At 33.0% G+C, this 24,203-nt stretch overlaps 1 protein-coding gene across 3 annotated transcripts in view; it reads left to right on the top strand.

The window, feature by feature from the left end:
* LOC108664516 overlaps positions 1–24,084 on the top strand; it is a 55,358-nt gene extending 31,274 nt beyond the window's left edge. The window contains exons 2-9 of one of the 3 annotated variants that reach the window (XM_018151112.2): positions 6,931–7,151; positions 9,613–9,754; positions 11,735–11,860; positions 12,711–12,973; positions 13,280–13,390; positions 14,881–15,055; positions 20,481–21,252; positions 21,375–24,084. In XM_018151112.2, the coding sequence (XP_018006601.1) occupies positions 6,931–7,151; positions 9,613–9,754; positions 11,735–11,860; positions 12,711–12,838 (617 nt within the window). In that variant the 3' untranslated portion in view covers positions 12,839–12,973; positions 13,280–13,390; positions 14,881–15,055; positions 20,481–21,252; positions 21,375–24,084. Of the gene's footprint in view, positions 1–6,930; positions 7,152–9,612; positions 9,755–11,734; positions 11,861–12,710; positions 12,974–13,279; positions 13,391–14,880; positions 15,056–20,480; positions 21,271–21,374 lie in introns of those variants that run through there. The other 2 variants (XM_047884954.1, XM_047884952.1) reach the window with 2 other exon arrangements.
* The last annotated feature ends 119 nt before the right edge of the window (positions 24,085–24,203 follow it).

Below are 24,203 nucleotides of genomic sequence, written 5' to 3'. Positions count from 1 at the left end.
CATACTTGCATGAAAGGAAAGCTTCTGCCGAATTACACCAAGTATATATATGTATGCATATGATTTATTTTACGTTCAAGAGGATTAGCATGTCTAAGTCGGAAATATGAAGTTCAATCATAAAAGACGAATTAAGGATTCATTCACCCATAAGCATCATGGTTAAACATGCCTAGCGACGAAACATGAAGTTAAGGTTAACAAACTCCTTAAGGGTTCTGTTTACTTTACTTCGAAGTTTTTAATATCACTTTAGAAGAGCATTCAATTTCACGTCCAGGCTGAGCTGGCTCTTGGACCCTGAAGAATGACTCTTCAGTAAGAATTCATTGCTAAGAGAGAGCTGAGTAATGTGTTCTTAACTCCACAACTCGGCGAATTTATGGAGTGGACATAATCCTGTTCAATGGCTCCTTGTACGTTACTTTAACGTTCCTTCTTGAGCTGGTTTGTCTGGTAAAATGTAAGGGTTTTTGCAAGGAGAGCCTTGACTAAGTATATAGGAAACTCTAATTTTTCTTCAATCTTTTATTACACCAACAGCTATATTCAATTGTAAATTGTTATAGGTATCTTAGGAGTTGTTCTCCACCGATATAAAAATTTTTTAGATCGTTCTTTTGTTGAATGCAAGCTATAATAATAATTTATTGAAAATATATTAAATTATTATTATTGATTTGTTCAGCTAACATTTCATTACTCTGAGAGCAACTCAAACGCAAATTATGCGGGCGGTAACTAAAACTTACTTAATTTTAAAAAGATTTTGCGATCTAAGAAATGATGGATGTCTTATACTCTTTCGACATACACAACTATAATATTGTTTCAGTTACAAATTAATACCCAATTTTTTGTCTGTTTTTTTCTTCTGTTTGCGTGGGCTGAAAAAAATTATAATTCACATTTTTCGGTTTAATTTAAAACCAAAACCTTTGTCCCTCCAGAACTTTTTCAAATGCATGCGACATTCCCGAAATGACTTGGGCATTTCGGGGAAGAGCTCTCCATTACCGGTAAATTAAAATTGATATACCCACTTCCTATTTTTTTAGCTTGATAATCAACGTTACTTTCTGCCGTTGAAATTTCTCTTAAAGCCGTTCAATTAGACTTGAGTCTGTTTTGGGCCGAGAGTTAATTTGCTTGCTCGAGTTCTGCAGGCGTAGTCAAAATAACAGGAATAAAATGAATTTAAATTTGTGAGTTTTTAATCAAAGTAGAAAGAAAAAAACGAGATTTGTATTATCTCCTAGTTTAGTATTATCTACGATTAGTATTATCTCCGAAAAGTCAACGTTGCATGTAAAAAATAATGTAGAAAGTAATTGATACTGCACACTGACGGAAAAGTTACGATTCAGAACATTTTTCAAGGATTAAGTTAATTTTAATTCATCTGGATCTAAAGAATTGAATGAATGTTGAAATTAATCAATTACGACGATACAATGTGAATAACTGTATAATAACACTGCCTTTAATAAAAAATTTGCGTAGTCAAGCTGACAATAAATTAAGTGTACCCCTACATTATTTTATTTAGCCCTTATTCTCACGTTAAATCCAATGCAAAAAATCTCAGCGGTTTTAAATACCATTTAATATATTTTGTGCGAAGAAAAAAAATAATAATTCAAAATTTTCCGTTTAATTCAAAACCAAAACTTTTATATGCACTGTTATCACCTTGAGAATTTCAATCTTAAACCAATTGAAACACTGCGCGACATACTACTAGCCACGAAGATCTCAGACCACGATTCGGCCAGAATTTTCATTTTCGTGCCGAGAGAAATAGAAAAAAATTCTCAATCTCGAAGTGGGGAAACTCTATTTGCATCGCCCACTCAGTTGCACGCCCTACTTACTTTTTTCAGTTGCATTTCACCGACACACATTTACCGGATTTTCATCAAAGTATCTGCGACTATATTTCGCCATTCTGACATTCTGATAAATTTGATTGGGAGAAGCATCCAGTAAAAAAGTCGTTTTCATCGCAGAAAAATATTATGCGTCGCCTACCTTGATTTTGATATGATTTATTTTTTCACGCATGAGCACATGTTGCAATGAAATATATAAGAAACGTGAAATAAAATAGCAAGGCTGTATAAGCTAGAAAAGCATTGCAGGCTCCATAATAGGTATAAAACTCAATCACTTAGTATCTATTCACTCAAAACAGTTGCATAGAACACGTTATGAATAGAGTAAATTGATAAATTTTGTAAGAAACATATGAAATGGCATTCAATTTTGAAAATCCTTTACTTATTGCCAGAAAGAAGATAAATGTAACGCTATAAATGAAGAACTGTTTCACAGCATTTAATTCTACTGCAATTAAAAATATTGTAGATGTTGGTTAATTAATTATTCAAATTTTATGAGGACATTCATGAGCTACTAAGCATAAGAAAATAAAGCGGCTAATTTTTAGATTTTTTATTAAAAGCATGAAATTACTAACCGAAAGGTCCACCGAATGAAAACTATAAATAAATTTCACAAATAGTTCGGAAAAATACAGTTAAATGAGCATCTCGAATCATGAAAATGCACCTGTCGTGAATCTTTACTACCTAGTTCTAAATGTGCTGTGCAATATTCAAAATTGAGAACAGATTTCAGATGCGTACCGCGTTCTGGAAAAACCTTCGTAAATTAATGCATGCAAAAGTCGTTACTCCGTAAGCTTTTGCACGGGAGGTATTCCGGCTTCGGCCCTCTCCAGCGAGTTTAAAACGAATTTTTTGAGGTACTTTGGTACGCTAATTAAAATTTCCATTTCAAAATAGCAGAAAATGTTAATGCGGGAATCCGCGCAACGTTTTATCCCTGAAAGCCAAGTGCGCAATGCATACTCACAGTTTTGAAGAATCAAGTAATTTCAAGATAACTGTGCAAAATCAATAAATGTGTTGATTATTTTCAGGATATTTTAGAATTTAGAACAAGAAGCTAGGCTGAGAACTGCTTTTTCTCAATTTATACCATTCATTTTAACAAGTACCCATTTCAAATCATAAACCGAAATTATCAGAACACTTTGATAATCCTCTTGCTTATTTTTTCAAGTAACTGCTCTGAAAACCCGTCATTTCCTTCGCTATATTCGGTTAGCTGAATGTCATGGGCCTTACTCCTTGAAGAAAGTGAATCACGGCGGGCCTAGAAAAAAATAGTGAAGTAAATCCAACAATTTTTCTCTTGCGTCATAAACTAGTGAGTGAGCTGTCAGGCGGCCAACGAAGCCCGAGCCAACGACGCTGTGGGAACCAAGAGGATTTCCGGGATAACCTGGAGATGAAAAATACGAATATTTGGGCGGCAAAATGCGTCAAAATGGTACCCGTTGTCCAGGTTCTCAACATTATTCGCGTGTGTGCAAGAATATTTTGTGCGAATAGAAGAATTACTGGGATCAACAATTATAATGTTATAAAGTATTAAAGAACTAGTAAGCTACATGTTCGAATATTAAAGGTGCTCGAAATAAGAGATGGATTTACATGTATAATAAAGATCATTAAGTTAAAAAATAATGCCGATAAATTGTATTTTGTGTGCGCCTGTAGAAAATCAGGCATTGCTTAAGCAAGCACAGAACTTGATTGCTACCAAGATTACTTTCTAAATAATCGTGGTGGCAAATTTCTAAATAATCTTCTAGAATAAATAATAATAATCAAAATAATCACTAAAAAGGAAAACTTAGTATTTAAGATAAAATAAATTAGTTAGTTAATATCGACAACGCTCGGAGCAAAAACTTTAACGCTCGTTGCAGTTTTATTTCTTGCATCGCGCGACAACTAAAAATTACATTTATCTGTGTTTGTAATAACAAAATGTGTAAAAAATCCTATCGACAGTAAAAACTTTTAGACTGCAATCACTTGCATCGAAAATTTGTGTTTTTTTCTCGCTTGGCTGAAAAACAAAGATATTTTCCTTGCAGACATCAATGCAAGCTCAATGTTGTTTTATTTATTCATTTTAAAAAGTTCGTACTACCAGCTGCAAAAGAAAGTTTTTTTAACGAGTAATAAATACGATGACTTGGAATTCGTATATGTTAATTGAACAAACTTCAGGATTTATTTAATAAATAAATAATAATGGTATATGTGCTGATTTCTGTAAAATTTATAAATATAATATTTTTTAGCGTGCAATGCATTTAATGCCTTGTACATCATTTATGCCTAAGTTTCATTATTATGTCAAGCTAATATGTTAATTGAACAAACTTTAGGATTTATTTAATAAATAAATAATAATAGTATATGTGCTGATTTTGTAAAATATATAAATATAATATTTTTTAGCGTGCAATGCATTTAATGCCTTGTACATCATTTATGCATAAGTTTCATTATTATGTTAAGGGAGAAAATATCATGATTTATTGATATGCTAAATATTTTTGCACAGGCATGCGCTGATTGCATAAAATTCTTATATATTTTAGCGGGCGGAAAACTCGTTACTTTATACAATGACTTCGATATCATGTATATTAATCGACTAAGTATGACGATTTATTGAATTAATAAATATTCATGCCACATTTGCTGATTTCCGTAAGATTCTCGAATATTAGCCTTCTTAACGATTAATACCTACAATGACTTGGATATGATGTATGTATACTGAATAAATTTCATGATTTGCTGAATAAATAAATATTCATGCACATTTACTGATTCCCGTAAGATTCCTGAATATGCCCTTTTTTAACGATTAATACCTACAGTCACTTTGATTTGATGTATGTATATTGAATAAATATCATTATTTGTTGAATAAATAAATATTCATGCCACATTTGCTGATTTCCGTTTCCTGAATATGAGCTTTTTTAACGATTAATACCTACAGTGACTTGGATCTGATGTATGTATATTGAATAAATATCATTTATTCATATTTATTAAATATCATTTATTTGTAGAATAAATAAATATTTATGCCACATTTGCTGATTTCCGTTTCCTGAATATGAGCTCATTTCCCTTCCATCTGCTCGCTCGTTGTGCTTCTATGACATTGGCGCATTCCTGACCTGACCGGTCCGCTATTTGCTAATGGCTTCGATCCGTCCGAACATTGTAAGGATACGTTTTCTATCTCCCATTGACGCACATCATGTAAGATCATGTAAGGAAAGGACTAAGATCGAATTGTCATTTAGGAGAATTTGGTCCTCCAAAAACGTAATAAAAATATTCTCTCCAAGATGAGCAGATTTGCAGAATAATGAATAATGTAGTTGTGGTTTGCAATAAAGAAACTGTTTTTTTTATGATCGTCGGTCAACTATAGTGAGCTGTTGCAAGTGTAATGAATTTGTGTGAAGGAGTTTCAGCAAAAAATCTGTGCATTTTCTGGATCGTTATTATTCGGTACCTCAACACTATACTTAATGTAAATTTTAATATAAGCAAATACAAAAAAAAATATTTTAACATAATAGATTGCTGCTTATGGCCATATTTAAATCACAGAAATTTCATTTATGGCAGCGTAATGTTTTTTCGTTCAGCTTTCCCTTCGTTCCATTATAGGCTAGTAAGTTGAATTACCTGCTCGTGTGAAACTATTAAATCTTAGTGTTCGCATACAGGGCCTATACTTTCAAAACTCGTTAAGTGAACGTAAGTACTTACGCTCTATTTTCTTGTCTATGATTGGTGGATTTTGCTTGAAAGGCCGTCAATGATTGGCTGATGAACTTACGATCTCTTAACTTTTTTGAAAGAATGGGCCCAGAACTGTAAACTATAAGAGTCTCCTAACTAACCAGCATCGGAAATTTTACATCGAACGCAACGGCTACTATAACACAGTGAAATCAATATAATTAAAACTGCTTTGTTGTATCTAATATGTAACCGAGCCGGGAATGGATCAGGATGCAATAATATCCAAACAATTAAATTCCACGCAATACCACGTCATTGTTTTAACGTGACTTGATCACTCCATAATCTATCGGAAAACTTTACTCATTATGTAAGTAATTCACTAGTATTTTGATTTATTTAAGATCGTATGATTTGCGACATAATTCCAAGATATTGAGGGTGGACTTGTCTTGCAAGTTCCCTAATTTTCCCTTTTTATTTCTGCTTAAATGATGCACATAACTGAATATTTTCTAACAGCTGTGCATTAAAATATTAATCTATTGCCCTGTTTTTTTTTCTATAATTCAGTGCGGTTCAAATGAGGCAAAACTTGATACTTTATAACAGCTGCTCCCTATAACTCATTCACGTAAGTGCTTCTTATCATTCAGCTCCGTTAAAAAAAAGTGAAATAATTTTTATCAGCATTGACCTAAAATCCAGCCATTAAACGGTTTTTTATCATCCAGTGCAGTTAAAATATGAGTCATAACTTGATACTGTATAAAAGTGGCGAACAAATTAATCCATTGCCATGCTTTTTTATCATTTACTTCCGTTCAAATATTAGACAAATCTTAATGATTCATGTCAAGTAAAATGTAATGTTCATGTGGCCTAAAATCCAGTTATTGACCGATTTTATTCTCATTCAGGACCGTTCAAATACTAGACCACACTTGACACTGTATTATGGCTATTATATATTATATTATTATACCTTAAAATTCATTCATTACCCCGTTTTTTATCACTCATTCCCAGTGAAAATTTACAGACGCGGCAGCTTCTGATTTGGATTACCAGAAGCTGGGGCGACTCTAAATTTTGTTAGGGTTGCAGTTCAGATGAGACATAATTTGATTCTATGTTACAGATGTGCATCAAAATTCATCCATTAACCCGCTTCTTATCATTCAGAGCCGTACAAATGTGAGACAAACCCTAATGTTTTATATTGGCCGTGCCCTGAAAACCAGCCACTAAGCTTTTTTTTTCTCGGTTCCAGTTCCCATCTCGGAGCTCTGTCGTGGATCGCGTCATCAGACCCGCGTGATCGTTGGCTCCCTCATCACTTCGAACGCTGAAAGAGAACTCGACTGCGAAGTCACCTTCCAGACCGACACCATATTGCAGAAGTTCATGCTGCGCTTCGAAAAAATCGAACTTGACTGCAATGATCATCTTTGGATCTACGACAGCGCCTACTCGACAGGCACTCCTCTAAAGGTTACTTTAGATATAAGAAGATAGTTGTGAGCGAAAATGGAAATATTAAATTCTGTAATGCTATTAGATTTAATAATATGATCATCTCCTAACCTGCGATACCGCCTAATCGACAGGCATACATCTAAAGGTTACTTTTGATATAAGAAGCTAGTTGTGAGCGAAAGCGGAAATATAAATTATAATTATATATTATAAATCGACAGGCATTCACTTAATGGTTATTTTTGATGTAAGATGTGCTCGTTTTTCAAATGAACTAAAAATCTTCATCGTTTATAAGATTACATTATTGGAATTACATCGTTGTGAACGAGAGTGAAAATGCTAATTGTTTTTAGCACATTTTCTCATTTATGAAAAAATGCACTATTGTGCTCGCCATGTCCGTCTGTCTGTCTGTCTGTCTGTCTGCCCGTCCGTGACTTCACGTTTTCGTCGACGAGAAAATGCGCTCTCTGTCACTCACTGCAGTGAGTACTGAGTTATACATACTATTTTTAAAGCCATTGGATGTAATTTTATGATCACCGTTGAACCTACGATAGCGCCTACTCGGCAGTAGCTCCTCCAAAGGTTACTTTTATCATTATAGTACATCATTCTGAACGAAAAACAAATAATTATTTTCGTTAGGCCATGGTTGATAATACTATTGTTCGATTTACGATAGCGATTAGTTGAGGGACACTCCCTTCTAACTGAAGGGTGCTGTTGTTGGGGGATTTATCACTCAAACACTGTCTTGCATATTTAGTACGTACAAAAGACACCGAGTTGTTAAACATGCATTTCAGGAACGGGAATGTACAATGCGTTGTGCCGTGTAATCCCCTCTAGCCTGTCTTTAAAACATGAATGAACAAAAGACTGTCGTGATGAATAACCTAAAGTCCGGTAAAGTCTGAACGAAATCGGAAAACTGAAATTGAAGTACTAAATTTAATCACGAGTACTAAAATAATCATTTTTAATTTATGTTAATTGATACTATTCCCTAAAACTGTGACCTATAGATTTTAAATGCGAGTAAAACTATTGATTGGTTAATGGTTATTATGAATCGTAATGTTCGACGTCAACGTCCAAATCTTCTATTTATCAACGATACAGTGCTTCGAAAGGTGCTTCTGAACAGTACACTTTCCATACGGACATTAAACGGTAATGAGAATACTAAGGCATACACATTTCTTACCTCTACAGTTCGGAGAGTTGTAATGATTCCTGAAAATGATGACTTAATTAGCAGTTACTGATTTTTTACATTGAATAAGCGAATTTTCACACGAACATCAATTTTGGAATGATAATGTTGAAACGATTTATATAGGTGGTACTGCATGCTGGAATGTTGATGAAAGTAAATTCAAATTGAATCTTATTTGGAAAAACCGGAAATCCGGGAATCAGAATGAAATTTTTTTATATGATAATTATTCCTTTTGAAATACATTTTTTCTTGTCCAAGTTCGGCGTCGTGCTTGTCACAAGCTCTGTAACTTTTCTCTGGGAGATTTATATGAAGCCTCAGGACCTACCAACGATATTTATGTAGTCGGATTACCAAGTCTTATGCAAATTCGTTCCTTGGTGTTCAGCGTCGAAGAAATTATTTCCCGAAAGAAATAGGAATCGCTCAGGTACGTGCGCATTTTTTTCCCCATGCGTCTTTTTGGGATGATTTCCTTGCAAGGATCGAGAATATATTCAGGCTAAAGACATGGGATACTATATCAAAACATTGATAAGTTTTTGGGAGATTCATAGTGAAATGAATTCAGCATGACAATCTCATCGAGGAAAGTGCCCTCTCGATCGGATCAGTGGGAATAATTTGAAATTACAATATTGTAATTCAATACGGATTAATTTTGATTTTTTGACATAAATAACATTTGAAATAGCTAGCTTGCCCAGCTTCCAACATTCATTAGTGTGTGTTCAGTGGTTCGAAGGGACAAAAAATTAGCAGACAATCCTAATTGCAACATGAACAGGCTTGATATAATTGGATTCACAGGTCGAAATTATTAGCAAAACATTATGTCGATGCAACGCGCAATCCGTGAATTCGTGAATCTATGGCAAATACGTAGTTTCGTTCAATTCAAAAATGGATGACTCGTGATTTCGTGAAAATATCTAACGTCAATGTCACTCCCGTCACCACACAACTCATGTCGCTAGCCTTTAATTGAAACTATATTCTCTATAGACAAAACTAAACCACAACTCTTTAGGGAGATCAAAACAACTTCATTCTTATTATGTGGCAATCGAACCCATCAATCGTAGCTCTGACCAATATTATACGGTTTTTAATTACGATTTGCGAGTTAAATGCGGTCTCTGCTGAGTGGCATCTCATGTGTAAATTTTCTATGCGTTGCTCATTTATTTATTGTGTTTATTTATTTCTCATTGTGTTGAAGTATTGATATTAATTGCATTTTTGCAGGACTTGTCATGTCGGGATACTCTTCAGAACGTAGCCACGATCTACACACACAGTAACCACGTCACGCTGAAGTACAAGACAGATGAATGGGGTCCGCTCAGCAACGGCTTCAGGCTCATCATCACGGCATTCAAGCATAAGAGTGAGTGACATATATTTACTACATCACACATGTATTTATTATCGCGTTAAACATTTATTAGTTCTTTCATTACACTTGTATTTAAGAATGCATTAAATATGTATTATTTACTGCATTAAACTTGTATTTATTATCGCATTAAACATTTATTAGTTCTTTCATTACACTTGTATATATTATCGCATTAAACATTTATTAGTTCTTTCATTACACTTGTATTTATAAATGCATTAAATATTTACTGCATTAAACTTTTATTTATTCTTACGCTAAATATTTATAGTTATTTCATTGAAATTTTATTTATAAATGCATTAAACATGTATTATTTAGAGCATCATACATGTATTTATTATCGCTTTAAGCATTTATTAGTTATTTCATTACACCTGTATATATAAATGCATTGAATATAAATTATTTAAAATAATATATGTTTACCATAATTATTTACCTTTAACGTCATGCGACACGATTGAACGTCATATGCTTAGAAACCCCACTTTACATTTATGATTATCGTATAATCTACTATAAATTAAAAATAAAATTATGCATTTCCTTCGACTTTTGGCTGTTCATGATGTTCCCGCTACAGTGTTACCACTTATAACATTTCAACAAAACCGTTGGTTGGATAAAAAATTTTGTTATCTGTGATTAGTGTCATTTTTAAGTATGTAAGATTACCGAAAAAGACAAACAAACAGAAATCGCAGTAATTAATTGGGACTCATCATTGCCCGATTGTCTTGATAACTGCGGTCTTAAATTCATAATTGTAAACTTATTCAATCAAGGTTAGAATAATCATATAAATTATATTATATTAAATGCATATTCAACCATGCATTAGTTTTTACCCAGGATTTAAATTCTTTCAATATGTATCATGTACCATACAAATAATTTATTGTCCCTCTTTGCATGCAGAAATATTATTAGTTTGCAGAATTCGCGAATTATTCATGAATATAAAAGCTTTGGAAGAACCAAGTGAAATAATTATGATTTTAGAGGAAATTTTTTCAATGGAATTATATAGAATTTGCTCGACATTTTGGTTGATTTGCTATTGCAATTACAATTAGGAAACAATTTTCTATTATTAGTGATATATAATGAATTATTAATTAATTTTTAATTTCAAATTTAATTTTAATTAAATTCAAACTTTAGTTCAATTTAATAATTTAATTTAATTTGTGTTATGCTTCTCTCACCCTTATAACATCAGACTTATGTGAATATTTACATTTCATTTGAACAATAATAATTAATGCTGATAACGGCTGAAAAACCCACAGAACTCTACAACCGAGTTATGTATGAAAAATAAAAAATTTAGATGTATTATTTAATAAAATGTTGATTTAACTTTCTGTCTCTTTAAAACCATAAAGCAACTGAATTTATTTTCTTCGGAGACAAAATTTACATCACAATTAAAGTAATTAAATATCACAAGGAAATTAAGAAACGTAGCTTCCAGTTTGCAGCAAATAGTAATAGAAATTTCTACTTTTAGATGAAATATAACATTATTTTTACCTTAATAAGTGGAATAAATTATCGTGGATAAATTAATGCAGTGCTTAGGGAGGCGTTGCTTCCTGTTTGCCTGACATGCAAGAAAGAAAGAAGAAACAACTTTAAAAGCTTTAAAGGATCTGTTTTATGGGTTTAATCGATGCACAATAAAAGAATGCATATATGCATTATTATTCATATGAGAACCATGCATATATGCATTATACATTATATGATAATAATGCATAGATGCCTTAGTCATTATATGATAATGATGCATATATGCCTTAGTCATTATATGATAATAATGCATATATGCATTCTTCATTATATGATAATAATACATTATTCTCAATAACGGACTGAGAAATATATTATAAAAGTTCAAAAGATATGTTATTATAGTTTACAAGGCAAATCATCGGAGTTAAGAAGATGCACTGTCCCCAGAAGACGCCTGTCGAGACTTCCGTTGCGAGACCACCGAGTTCTGCGTGTCGCGCTCGCTGACCTGCGACAGCGTCAATCATTGCGGTGATGCCAGCGACGAGTCTAACAGCTACGCGTCATGTCCAAGTGGGGAAACTATTTTAGATTCAACATTTTTTAATGATATCTTCTGATACATATGTCATGTTTTTAGCGCATTTTCTCATTTATGGAAAAAATGCACTATTGTGCTCGCCATGTCCGTCTGTCTGTCTGTCTGTCTGTCTGTCTGTCTGTCTGTCTGTCTGTCTGTCTGTCTGTCTGTCCGTCTGTCCGTCCGTCCGTGACCTCAAGTTTTCGTCGACGAGAAAATGCGCTCTCTGTCACTCACTGCAGTGAGTACTAAGTGATATTTTTTTAATTAGGCGGAGTGTCATCTTGTTTCAAATTGAGGAAATACCCCTGATATTTTGTAATGAATTTGAATGTAGTATAATATAACTAAATTTTCATATCCTTATATTTAGAATGCACTTCTGGCTTGCAGTGAGATATAATTTTGAAGCCGAAATCTCTCATAAATATTTTTTTGAATAAACAGTTATTAACTCCACACTATTTGAAAACATACCTCGCTTAATGTTTTATTTTAAGACACATTGCTTAGACACAAGTTGTTTAAACAATAATAGGGCCCGGGTGTAAAGCGAGTTTCAGTAATTCATTCAATCGCCGAGCTTCTTTCCGGGAACTCATTAAAAAAATACAAATATCTTGCCCCTCCAGATATTAATCCATTTATATCATATTAATCCATCGCCCCCAGATATTAATCCATCTTTTTGGCAGGTCCCCCGTTGGGGGAGCTGTTATCGCTGTCCGAGGGCGCGATGACAGCCCGTATTAATCCATCTTTTTGGCAGGTCCCCCGTTGGGGGAGCTGTTATCGCTGTCCGAGGGCGCGATAACAGCCCGTATTAATCCATCTTTTCGGCAGGTCCTCCGTTGGGGGAGCTGTTATCGCTGTCCGAGGGCGCGATAACAGCCCGTGTTAATCCATCTTTTCGGCAGGTCCTCCGTTGGGGGAGCTGTTATCGCTGTCCGAGGGCGCGATATGGGCTGTGAGCGGCGTACTAAGCCTGCTGGTGCTGGTGGTGGGAGTCTTGCTCGGCACAGTCGTGTGTATGAAGCGACGACGACGCATGGCGATCCTGATGCAACAGCGAGCTTTGCGCAGCCAGCAACAGGCACAGTATCAACGTGAGTTGTTTATTGTATAGTATAGTATAGTATAGTATAGTATAGTATAGTATAGTATAGTATAGTATAGTATAGTATAGTATAGTATAGTATAGTATAGTATAGTGAAGAGTAGTGCAGTGTAGTGTATTAGGTATAGTGTGGTATATGCAGTAAAGGGTAGTGAAGTGTAGCGTATTATTGCATAGGATAACATGATATTGCATAGGAATTCATTTGCGTCTTACCTTATAGATAAATATCACCATTAAATCCATAATATATACGAAGAGGCGCGGTAGGCTGAATATATTTTATTTTTTCCAGTGGGTCAGACGGAGGAACAATACGGCACCAATGGCACATACGGTACAGTGCTTGTGGAGAAGCCTCCTCCGTATCCCGGGCTACCTCACCACACTAATTTAGGAAATCAAGGTTCGAAGAGTTTTATCATTGTCTCAAAAATTGCTCTTTTTAATCTATGTGGTTACAAGACACTAATTTAGGAAATCAAGGTTTGAACAGTTTTATTATTGTCTCAAAAATTGCTCTTTTTAATCTATGTGGTTACAAGACACTAATTTAGGAAATCAAGGTTCGAAAAATTTTATTACTCTCTCAATAATTGCTCTTTTTCCTCCGTGTCTTTACAAATAAACGAAGGTTCTTCGGGCGTTATAACGAGCAATTTTGAAAGTCAAAGTGCGGTAAAATCGAATTTTGTTCTGAAGATTTATTTATTTTATTTCCCATTTTATGCTAGTAAGCTATGAAAATTGTTCAAAAAGAAACTACGGATAAAATGTGTCGATATATTGGGAAATGCCGCACAAGCATCCACAGCTATTTTGCTAGGATATTATACGTTCTACGAGGACATAAATGCATAAAATGCAGTTCTGCCGTGTTCAAAATTCAAGATTATTGATAATTAATTAAACCAGGCATGAAACAAGAAATTTTTCACTCGAAATTTTACGTTTTAAAGATCACTCTGAAGCGCCTGACTAGAAAATATTAAGAATTGGTTAAGAAGTGTGAACAGGGATTGGGGATGTATTTAAATGATATTAGAAGCGTGCGCGAATCATTCGCTATAGCATGACTAATTGCCTCTCATCGGCACACATAAATTTCAGTTGAAAAGAAACGTCAGACGATATTCAAATGTATTTGGCTACAGATAAGATTTTATTGTATTGTAATATTTTGAAATGTCTCAGGCAAAGAGTAACTGAAGAACCTTGCCCAGTCAAAAAACCTTATACGTGAGTTTTTAGTAACAGATCTAAGCTACAATTTTTACTATTCAGAAAATCAGGCTCATTTAACATTGAATGATTAGAGATGATTGATGATTAAGCTCCATTGTGATGAAATCTTCTAAAATATTAGCTAATGGTTTTATGGGTTTTATGAAACAGCTTCTGCACTTCCTCTCTACTGCCAGGCTCTAGGCTGTGATTCACACAATAGTATTTAATTACCTAGGGTGCTCCTTACAATTTTTATGTTATCGAGATAGATATAGTGACGTCGTTAAATATCTATGGCCTGTTCGTTTATGCATTCAAAGCTCCGTTAAGGCAATGGTAACGAACAGTTTAAACTTAGTTTTAAGTCACCGGAACTCGAATGGTAGGAATTGAGAAAATTTATAGAGAAAAACCACGATCACTTTGTTTTCACCATTGTAAATTCGAAAAACTATTAATTGCTCGACTTTGTCTTTGCTTATTTTCTCAGAAATAATTCAAAATAAAAACATGTTAGCATGCAGAAGTTGATCTTCCAAAGATAAACTGACCAAATTTGTCCGGCTCAGTAATCATGAGTACTAACAATTAGATCCAACCGAGATAAAATATTCACTTACACTTGGTTCAAAGTTTCTTACCTAAAATATAACAGCAAAATTACCCTAGATTCGTCTCCGGGAAACCCGAGGCGCCCTGCATTGTCGGGTCTGGTGTGTCGGCGACAGTCATGTCGGGAGGTCGTGGTGGTCGGCCTCCTTCTTCTGCGTGCGCTACTCTAAACAGAGGCAGCAACGCGGCAAGCGGCGCAGAGCTACAGCAAAAGGAAGAGTGGTTCGTGTAGGTGAGTGGTGACTCCTATTGATGTTGCGTGGAGTTTATCGTGGCTACAAGCTTCGCTATAGAACAGTGAAAATCGTGGCAGTTGCACAAAATGCTACCGCCTTTCATGAATATTAAAAGAAAACATTCACTTAAGCCAAAGTTTCTTATTGCACTGTTGAATTGAAGTTTATTGGTCAGTTTCGGAAGAATAAATTTTGTCATTAATAAATTTAATTTAAAACGTACAATTTTCAATTAGTGACTATATAAGTTTCGAGGCAAAACATTTGGTTAGTTAAGCAATAAATTTATGGGGTTGAATCGGAATCGCGGGCATTTATTTACAATGACAATAAAAATAATCATTGAGAAGAATATTGGTGACTGCCCAGGAAAAACCCAAATTCCGGTTTCACTGTAGCTAGAACTCAATGATTTGAGTAATGAGAAGAATTCATTCCAGATAATTTTTTTGTAGATTTTCTCGTTATAGAATTTTTTTTTGGAAAGTTTCCAATTTTCATTTATAAATGTTTCTTATTTTTCTACCTTTATTTTAATTAGGAGAAAGATACGTGATACACATCAAATTATGAACCAAGAATACTGAAAAAGGGGATAAAATAAGGGAATTCGATTTACTGACATTTCAAACCTCACTTTCTTCCTTTTTGATTGGGTCGATCGGAAAGGTTGGTGTAGCTTGTCCAACTGTTATGATTTAACTGTTGCTTGTAAATTTCACCCAAGTTAAGTCATCGGTGATCGCCATTTGCTTGTGCTAGTCGCTGTTGTTCATTAAATTAACATGTGTCATATGGATAAAATTTCACCCAATATTCCGAGGTATTTGTCTCCTTATCGAATTTAGTTTGTTCAAGTAAGGGTTAAAAGGTTGAGGTTCGTTAGGTAAAATTCAACATTGAGGGTGCCTTTAATGTTACATTATTTTGTGTTAAGTAACAAATAGGCAACAGTAATGGATTTGAGATGAACAATTAATTTTTGACTTAAAATTAGATCAAATGTGAATTCTAAACATATCTGTTAACTGAAAAATCAAATAACAGCTTTAGTTTCTTGATTTGCTATACAAAAATGGTAGCTAATTCCGGGTAATTAAAAAAGTTTCAAACTTATTGACATCAAATTTTAAAACTGACAAGTGTCTCAATTTGACTTATTTCATATAGGTAAAAATTTTTCAACCACAGTAGCACGAAAGAATTTTCGCAAGCGAGTCAGCAACAGTTTAAAAGTTTAATTCATTCATGAGAATTATTTACAAAAAAGTCTTTCGAATTTGTAGAATTTACTCTAAAAATATATTGCAATTCAAAGGAATATTTTGAATTACCATGTTCGCTCTTTATTACGAGCATAACGGAACTTAAAAAATTCGTACTGGGTAATTTATTTTTTTGGTGGATGCATTTCTTCATAAATTTATTAACGTTGGGAGCTGTTTTAATATTAAAGGAGACCGCAATATGAGAATTGGCATTAACATTGTGAATTTAGTTGGTATATTTTGAGTTAAAAATCAAAACTAACTATAGAACTGTTCCAGAAAATAAACTCAAGCGATTATAAATTCCATCCAAAGACTAATTCATGAATGATTTTCGTATGAATACCTAGTATCTGTCTTGCATCTCCTGTGAGCATTACTTCTCTCTGTCTCTTCGACATTCTTGACTTATGTCATCAACTCGTGGATCTGGTAAGTTAAGGATCCTTTGATCGATGTTCCAATCCCGTCAAAAGCTATTGGAAACTTAAATATTAGATCACCTTTTCAGATCTAAAGTATGATGAGAAGTACAAGAAAATTATTCTCTCAGACTTTATTGGCAATTCATAAACAATCTGAATTCCGGAGTAAATAAAAAAATACCCAAAAAATTGATTATAATCACTGCAAAAATCAATTGTCACCATATCTGTCGTCCATTCATAACCGTTAATGTCTTGAACGAAAACCTTTCCATTTCCACATCTATCTACAATTAAATTATAAATTAATACCTTTTTCTGGTTGAACTTTGTGGTTTAATGCAATTTTTATACTAGAAATTAGATGAAGTTTCGTGTGTGTTTCGCGTTCTTGTGTGTCTATCTTGGTGTTAGATTTTATTTTTTATTGTTCTACGTGTGCTCCTCTTGCATGTATTATTTTGTTATCATTCTATCCGTAATTCACTGCTCGTAAAGACATAATTTTATTTTAAATAATTTATTTTCAGTTAATTTAGTCAACAACCATGTGTTAACATAATTCAAAAGCCATTTTGCACAAGAAAATAATGAAAATTTAAGTGTTTATTAATTTTCTTATGCACAGCTTATTATCGATGAAATTTGTGCTGGTTGTTGTCTAAGTAATTCATTGTTTCATAAATTATATTTATTTATTGAATTATGATGGACGCTTGTCTTTCGAAGAATATGCCAAGAATTAACGTAATGGTTTTAAAGATTTTTCATTAATAACATATATTTTAAAGCTCAGGGTGAGCATGGTGGAAAGTTCCATAAATGAATCTATTTCGTTTTGCTGGCAGCCATTCAGTACATAAATTTGCCGACGCTATTTTCCATTCTTTCAAGCTTGATTTCTAATACAATCTTTAATTATTTTAAAAATTTTTACAGGTTCAATTTTAATTGGTGCGCGTGAATGTGAAGTACTAAATAGAACATAATACAAGGAAATGCTCCATCGAATTAATTGTTTTTACGAGCAGATTCTAGCGGTACTTCAGATTAAAATAATGTTATTTCAATAATCACCTTCATCCTTCCTCTAATCAGCTATTTGTGTATCTTTATTATTCTGACGTGTGGTGTTATACGTTCTTTGTGTTTTTTATCCCTCCTCGTTGAATTTTTAAAAAAGATTTATGCGGGTTAAATCATAGTTAAATTATAAAATTAACTTAGAGGCACAGTGACCTCTTTTTTTTTAATTCTTGCAAGAAACAGTTTAATGGATAATGTGTATGTAAATTGATCACGCGTAAATTGAGCTTAAAATCCATAACCAGGCTTTTTCTTCATAAACAAAATTTGATTTCCGAGATATTGTTGCTAGCCCGATATAGTATATATTTTCACTGATCAAATATCGCCGAGTTCAATGATTTGTGTGCTTATCTTAATACAAATATTTTTGGACATATAGCCTTTACCTTTGCAGGGTAATAGTTGAAACGCTTTTCTAAGGCAATGTATATGATAGCACGGCACCATGCTAGTATGAAAAGCAGTGTCATATAATTTAGATGAAAAAAATACCCTTTTATAAAAGTATTTTCATAGTAGACAGATCAGTAATAGCCGATATTTTGATTAATAGTGTAATATCATAGTTTTTTTTTCTCGAAAGAACCTATATATCACTTTCCTTAGACTTTAACACATCCTGCTAAAATGTTATATATGACGTCTTAAGACTATTATCAGTAATTTAGTTTGCAAAATACCCATTTTTCTAGTGAAAAGTATCTCCCCTAGATACAATCTTTAAATATATTTAAAATTTTGACAGTTTCAATGTTCATGGGCGAAGGTTTAATAAGGATTTGAATATACTTATTGCACGGATACGCTTACGAGTTTGTGGCAGCTTAGTTGGCAAAAATTAACTTAATTTTTCAATGAAATTCTTGATATCTTATGACTCGGTCTGCGTTTCTAAACACTGTCTAATGGGGTTACTATAGTAAATGAATTATCGGAACCTGAACTAGAAAAAGGATGTTATTTAAATTGCGGCGATCTTAAGAGTACGGACGATATGGTCTTTTTGGGTGAAAATAAAGATTTTTTCGCACAGTTTGGAGACGTATATATAACTTGCATATTATTGAATGATAAAATAATAATATGTTACAAGCGTACTTACATATTAATTAATGACTTAGCAGAACTAAACATGAATAGGCGAAAAATACCTAATTTGGAAGTACGAAGCATGCAAAATCATTCCAACTATAGCAGTCTCGAAATAATGCCTGATGCGTGTCGTAATAGGAAAGGTACCGTTGAACTAATTAGGCATCATTGATAAAATAATATACGTGTATTTTAATAAGTTGATATTGAAGAGTCGTATCGGTGAATTATTACTATTGATACTTTCTCATACGAATCTTATGAAAATTTTCTTGAATGATATATTATTTTGCCTAAAAATCTCCTATAATACCAATATTTCTATCTGCTTGAACACGCCATAAATATTCGTTAAACTTTCAGTACGCACGTGAAGAGTATTTTTTATTTTAAAATAAATTAATAATTGACACTGTCACAATTAAACGTATAATCTGGTTGATTTTATCCCACGTAAATTAAACACATATAAAGCCGTTGAATTTGATTTAGACTCCACTATCAAAGCCATTTTGCATGTGTACACGTCGAATGGATTAAAGACACTTCTTTGGACTTATTGAGCTATACGGCTTTTCGAATAAGATAGATTATTAACGATAATAAAAATATTTTAGCTAACAGTCTTGCAATGATAAATGATGTTATGAATTCTAAGGGAAATATCAGAAAGAGAACTAACTTATTTATATATAGTCAAAAGTTTTTTCTCACGAATTTAGTTTGGAATGCCTAAACCAATTTTGAACTACCATGTCTCATCTATGGTTATCAGAAATTTAAGTTAATTCATTTTTAGTACAAGTATCATTCCCAACAGTGAATCGAGAGAATATGATTTAGGTAGATGTTGTAATATTACAGTTAACAGTACAACACAACCGGACTTAACTGCGGAAATAATTTTTGTTATGATTCAAATTTATTTTACCACGGCAGATCAATTTCAAATTCTTCTCCTTAAAATTTTAAATGCTCTTAACCAGATTTATGGTCGCAAGTAGTTTTATATGTGATAATTATTGACCCAACTAATGAATTTAGGTAGTATTTTTATGAAATCAAATGTTCATTGCTCGACTAACGAATTCAAGAAGTTTTTCATGATAATAATATCCCTAAAAAATTATAATAGTTTATCTCAAGATTACCCCGACTTGTGAATGCAAATACTTTTAAGATACCCCGATAAGATAAGATTCATACCCCGACTTGTGGAAGCAAATACATTTTAAGATAATTATTCTTACCCCGACTTGTGAATGCAAATATATTTTAAAATACTAATTCATTACCCCGACTTGTGAACGCAAATACATTTTAAGATAATTATTCATACCCCGACTTATGAATGCAAATACATTATAAGATAATTATTCTTACCCTGACTTGTGGAAGCAAACACATTATAAGATAATAATTCATTACCCCGACTTGTGGAGGCAAATACATTATAAGATAATTATTCTTGCCCCGACTTACGAATATAAATGCATTATAAGATAATGATTCTAACCCCAACTTACGAATATAAATTGTCGTTTCAGATCTACCCGTTCCGGACGCCCAGTGAGCCATCTGTCACCCAGACCTTCAATGCAGGGCAAACATAGCTTATCTTCCCCTGGGCCAAGACCTGTTAGAAGAATCCCCTCTAGCGTTGATATTCCACTAGAAAAACCTAGGTATATTAAACCTCTAGATTACTGACTTCAAACCATTAATTCCTCAACCCTTGTTAGTAGGAAATATGAGCCCAAAAATCTCTGCATATCAATCCCTCCCCAAAAATATTACTCGATTGAAAATTGTTTGTTTTTTATTCGTCTTTAAGCAAGAAATGTTCAATAAATTGGATAAATTAATTCAAATTTTCGTTGTAAATAGTTTGAAAAGTCGGTATTTTCCCTAATCTTCCGCCTTCATTAATTCCAACAAAATTCTGATATTGTCATTGGTATATTAATATGAATCTTCTTCCATTGTAAAAATAGTTTTTACGAGCAAAGAAATAGTTGATGATCGTGGCTCAGTGTGACCCTAGAATGAAAACGATAGTAAATTGCAATCGCGAGTTAGCAGCTATTACATGCGTATCTTCAACTTTAATTTGGAAGCGCATAACCTTATTCAGAAAAACTTGAATGATGGGATTCAATTGAATTTTCATCCTATTAAATTTGTTAAGTAGGGTACAAGTCCGATGTCTAGTTACCTACTCGATGCCTTGTAATTAAAAAGACATTAAGTAGGTTACAGTTACAAGACCGATGTCTTGTAACCTACTTGATGCCATGTAACATAAAAGACATTCAGTAGGTTACAGTTACAAGACCGATGTCTGATGCCATGTGACTTAAAAGACATTCAGTAGTTTACAGTGAAAAGACCGATGTCTTGTAACCTACTTGATGCCATGTAACATAAAAGACATTCAGTAGGTTACAGTTACAAGACCGATGTCTTGTAACCTACTTGATGCCATGTGACTTAAAAGACATTCAGTAGTTTACAGTGAAAAGACCGATGTCTAGTAACGTACTTGATGCCATGTAACTTGAAAGACATTCAGTAGCTTACAGTTAAAAGACCGATTTCAAGAACAAGACCGATGTCTTGTAACGAACTTGGCATCCATTCCAGTAGAGTAAATTTTAAGTCTAAGAAGACTATTTAACTCCCAAAAAATCAGCAGGATAATTAGTTTTGAACGTAGCATGCACTACTGGCGCTTTTCAGGTACTTATTCGAATCAAAACTTCAACTTATGCAATTTCTAATGGAAATGCACACCTCTTATCAAAAGATAGGAGGTATAATCTTATTTCCGAAAAAAGTAAGAGGAATAATCTTATCAATGCCCGAATTTTAGAACTGAGTGCTGCAAGACTTGTAAATATTTGTATGCTATATGTCTGTCATTTGTAAAGAGGGGAATTAAATTAATTGTAAAGAAAGAAAAATGAGATATGACCTAGATTATGCTCAAAGAAAACTAAATGATACTTCGAGTCATGGAGGTAATAAGTAATTTTTGAAAATATTCATTGTTATTTACTGGAAGCTTTTCTTAAATTGAATTAATTTTACCACCACAACATCATTGTTGAATGTTGATGTGTTGTTGATGATGCAAACTCCTTTCCCCTTACACAATGATTGAGTTCGACAAACTATTCGGTGGCTTTAAGTTCTACGAGTGGATTAAATATGCATGTAAAATAACCGGTTCATTAACGTAAAGAATTGTTAGAGGAATGTTGACCAATAAATTAATGCTTCGTACGATGTAAAAACATAGAGAAAAGTACGTGGGTTGAAAATTAGGTGGGCTCAAGGTTTATTTAAAAAGAAACGAATTGACACGATATTGACAGTACAAAAGGAAATATTGTGTTGGTGATGAGGAAAGTTATCAGGTGTATTATGCTTAAGTACCCGTTTGTAATATTGTAAAATGTACTCGATATTGAAAAATCAATATATCAGAAAAATCATCAGAAACGAGAAGGACCCTTGAACAGTTCAATAATATCCCTGCCTTTTATTTCTATAAAAAATTTTTCAAATACTGTTGTTATATGTAAATCAAAATATATGTTGTGGATTCGATGGCACAGAATAAAATTTCGCTGCTGTGTGTAGAAAACAATTGATTATGTATGAATTGCACTTTATTGATACACATGATATGCCGTGGTTAAAAAAACTGTTTTATTGTATTCAGTACAAAATTATTGTTTTTGAATTAGCAGTTGGTTACTATTGAGTGCCTACATTAGTTTTGAGTACAGTTTAGTTTACGAGAACTATATTTACCGACTGATGGATAAATGAAAATCACTAGAATGTTTTTCACTTGGATCAACAGTAAGAACGTAATGGTAGAAAAACTTTAAATTCGAAATCTATTTGCTTCGAGATCAATTATTTAAAATCAAGAAAATTATAGCGTATGGTTGAAACTTTGCTTTTTCAGCAAATAAATTATTTGCAATGGAAAATTTTTGTGTGATCGCTCCCATGATGAAAAAATTATTTTTAAATGAAAAAGTTCCTTAACAAAATCTGTCCGCACCGTAACTAAGTTCTTGTTATGACGATTTCAATGGACGCTTAAAATAATTTAAGTTTGTTTTCAACAATATGAACTTAATCTTGTTATTCATATTAAGCTTGAATAAATTTACTTATATGATGAATACAATTATTGGATTAGTTAACAAATGCGATTCGAAACTTAATAGTCTGTTGAAATTATGCAGAATCATCAAATGGAAATTGATAAATCACATAATGAAAACTTTTAAAATAAATCTGGGTTCGAAATATTTCGGGACATAAGATTTCCAGCCCACTTATCATAAAATGTAATACCTTTTGAATATTGCAAAATCTCTTCTATAACAACTGGTTAGTGCGTTCGAAAGTAATGAATAATACGTTTTACTTATAGTTACTGGAAATGTGTTCATGCTGAGTATGTAAATCTCTCAAAGCTTTAATCTGTGCGAAATTAATTGAATAGTTCGTACTTAGAAAACTCGTACATGCTTAGAAGAAAACGTTGCATTTTAACTTACTGGTTTCTAAATAAAGAAGCAAGCACTTTTTCTGAGAAAAAATAAACTGTTTACTCTCTATTCAAATTAACAAAAGATCAAATTTTCATTATTTTGGAACGAACCAACGTGATATTCCGCTGAATTGTAGTAGGTATAATCTTTAGAGATAAAATGATGATGTATCTCGTTTGTAACACCGCGTTACTGATATCTAAATAACATTTCTTCTTGGAGATAAACAAATGCAATCACGTAAATTTCAGCATATCAAGGAACATATCAAATGCACAAGGAGTTAAAAAATACCAGTTTCAAAATAAGTTAAAAAAGTCTAATTCTATTTGGATGAAGAACAAGGAAGAAAGTTATGAAGTGAAACTTCGCCAGCTGGAAACTTGATTATTCGATAATCAGATCGAACATTTTATATGTGTACATTTTTTTTCAAATGTTTCGTACGTTCAAATGTTGCGTACGTCGTACTGGAACAATCAAATACGGTAATCCATAATAGTCATAATTCGATGGATTAAACTTATTATAATGCATAAATTAAGGTATGCCTGAAACGTGTACTGTAATCTAAATACAAGTGTGGACTTTGATGCATTTTTTATAAGTTACAATGCCAAACATCATCTTATATTTTTAGCTTTTATTGCGCAGATTTCAGGCACAGCAATAGCGAAATTTCGGCACCGTCAA

This window comes from Hyalella azteca, unplaced genomic scaffold (genome assembly GCF_000764305.2).
Source record: "Hyalella azteca isolate HAZT.00-mixed unplaced genomic scaffold, Hazt_2.0.2 contig2030, whole genome shotgun sequence".
In the NCBI taxonomy this organism is placed as follows: Eukaryota; Metazoa; Arthropoda; class Malacostraca; order Amphipoda; family Hyalellidae; genus Hyalella; species Hyalella azteca.
Note: the sequence above shows the minus strand (reverse complement) of the source record. Positions and strands in the feature narration are given on the sequence as shown.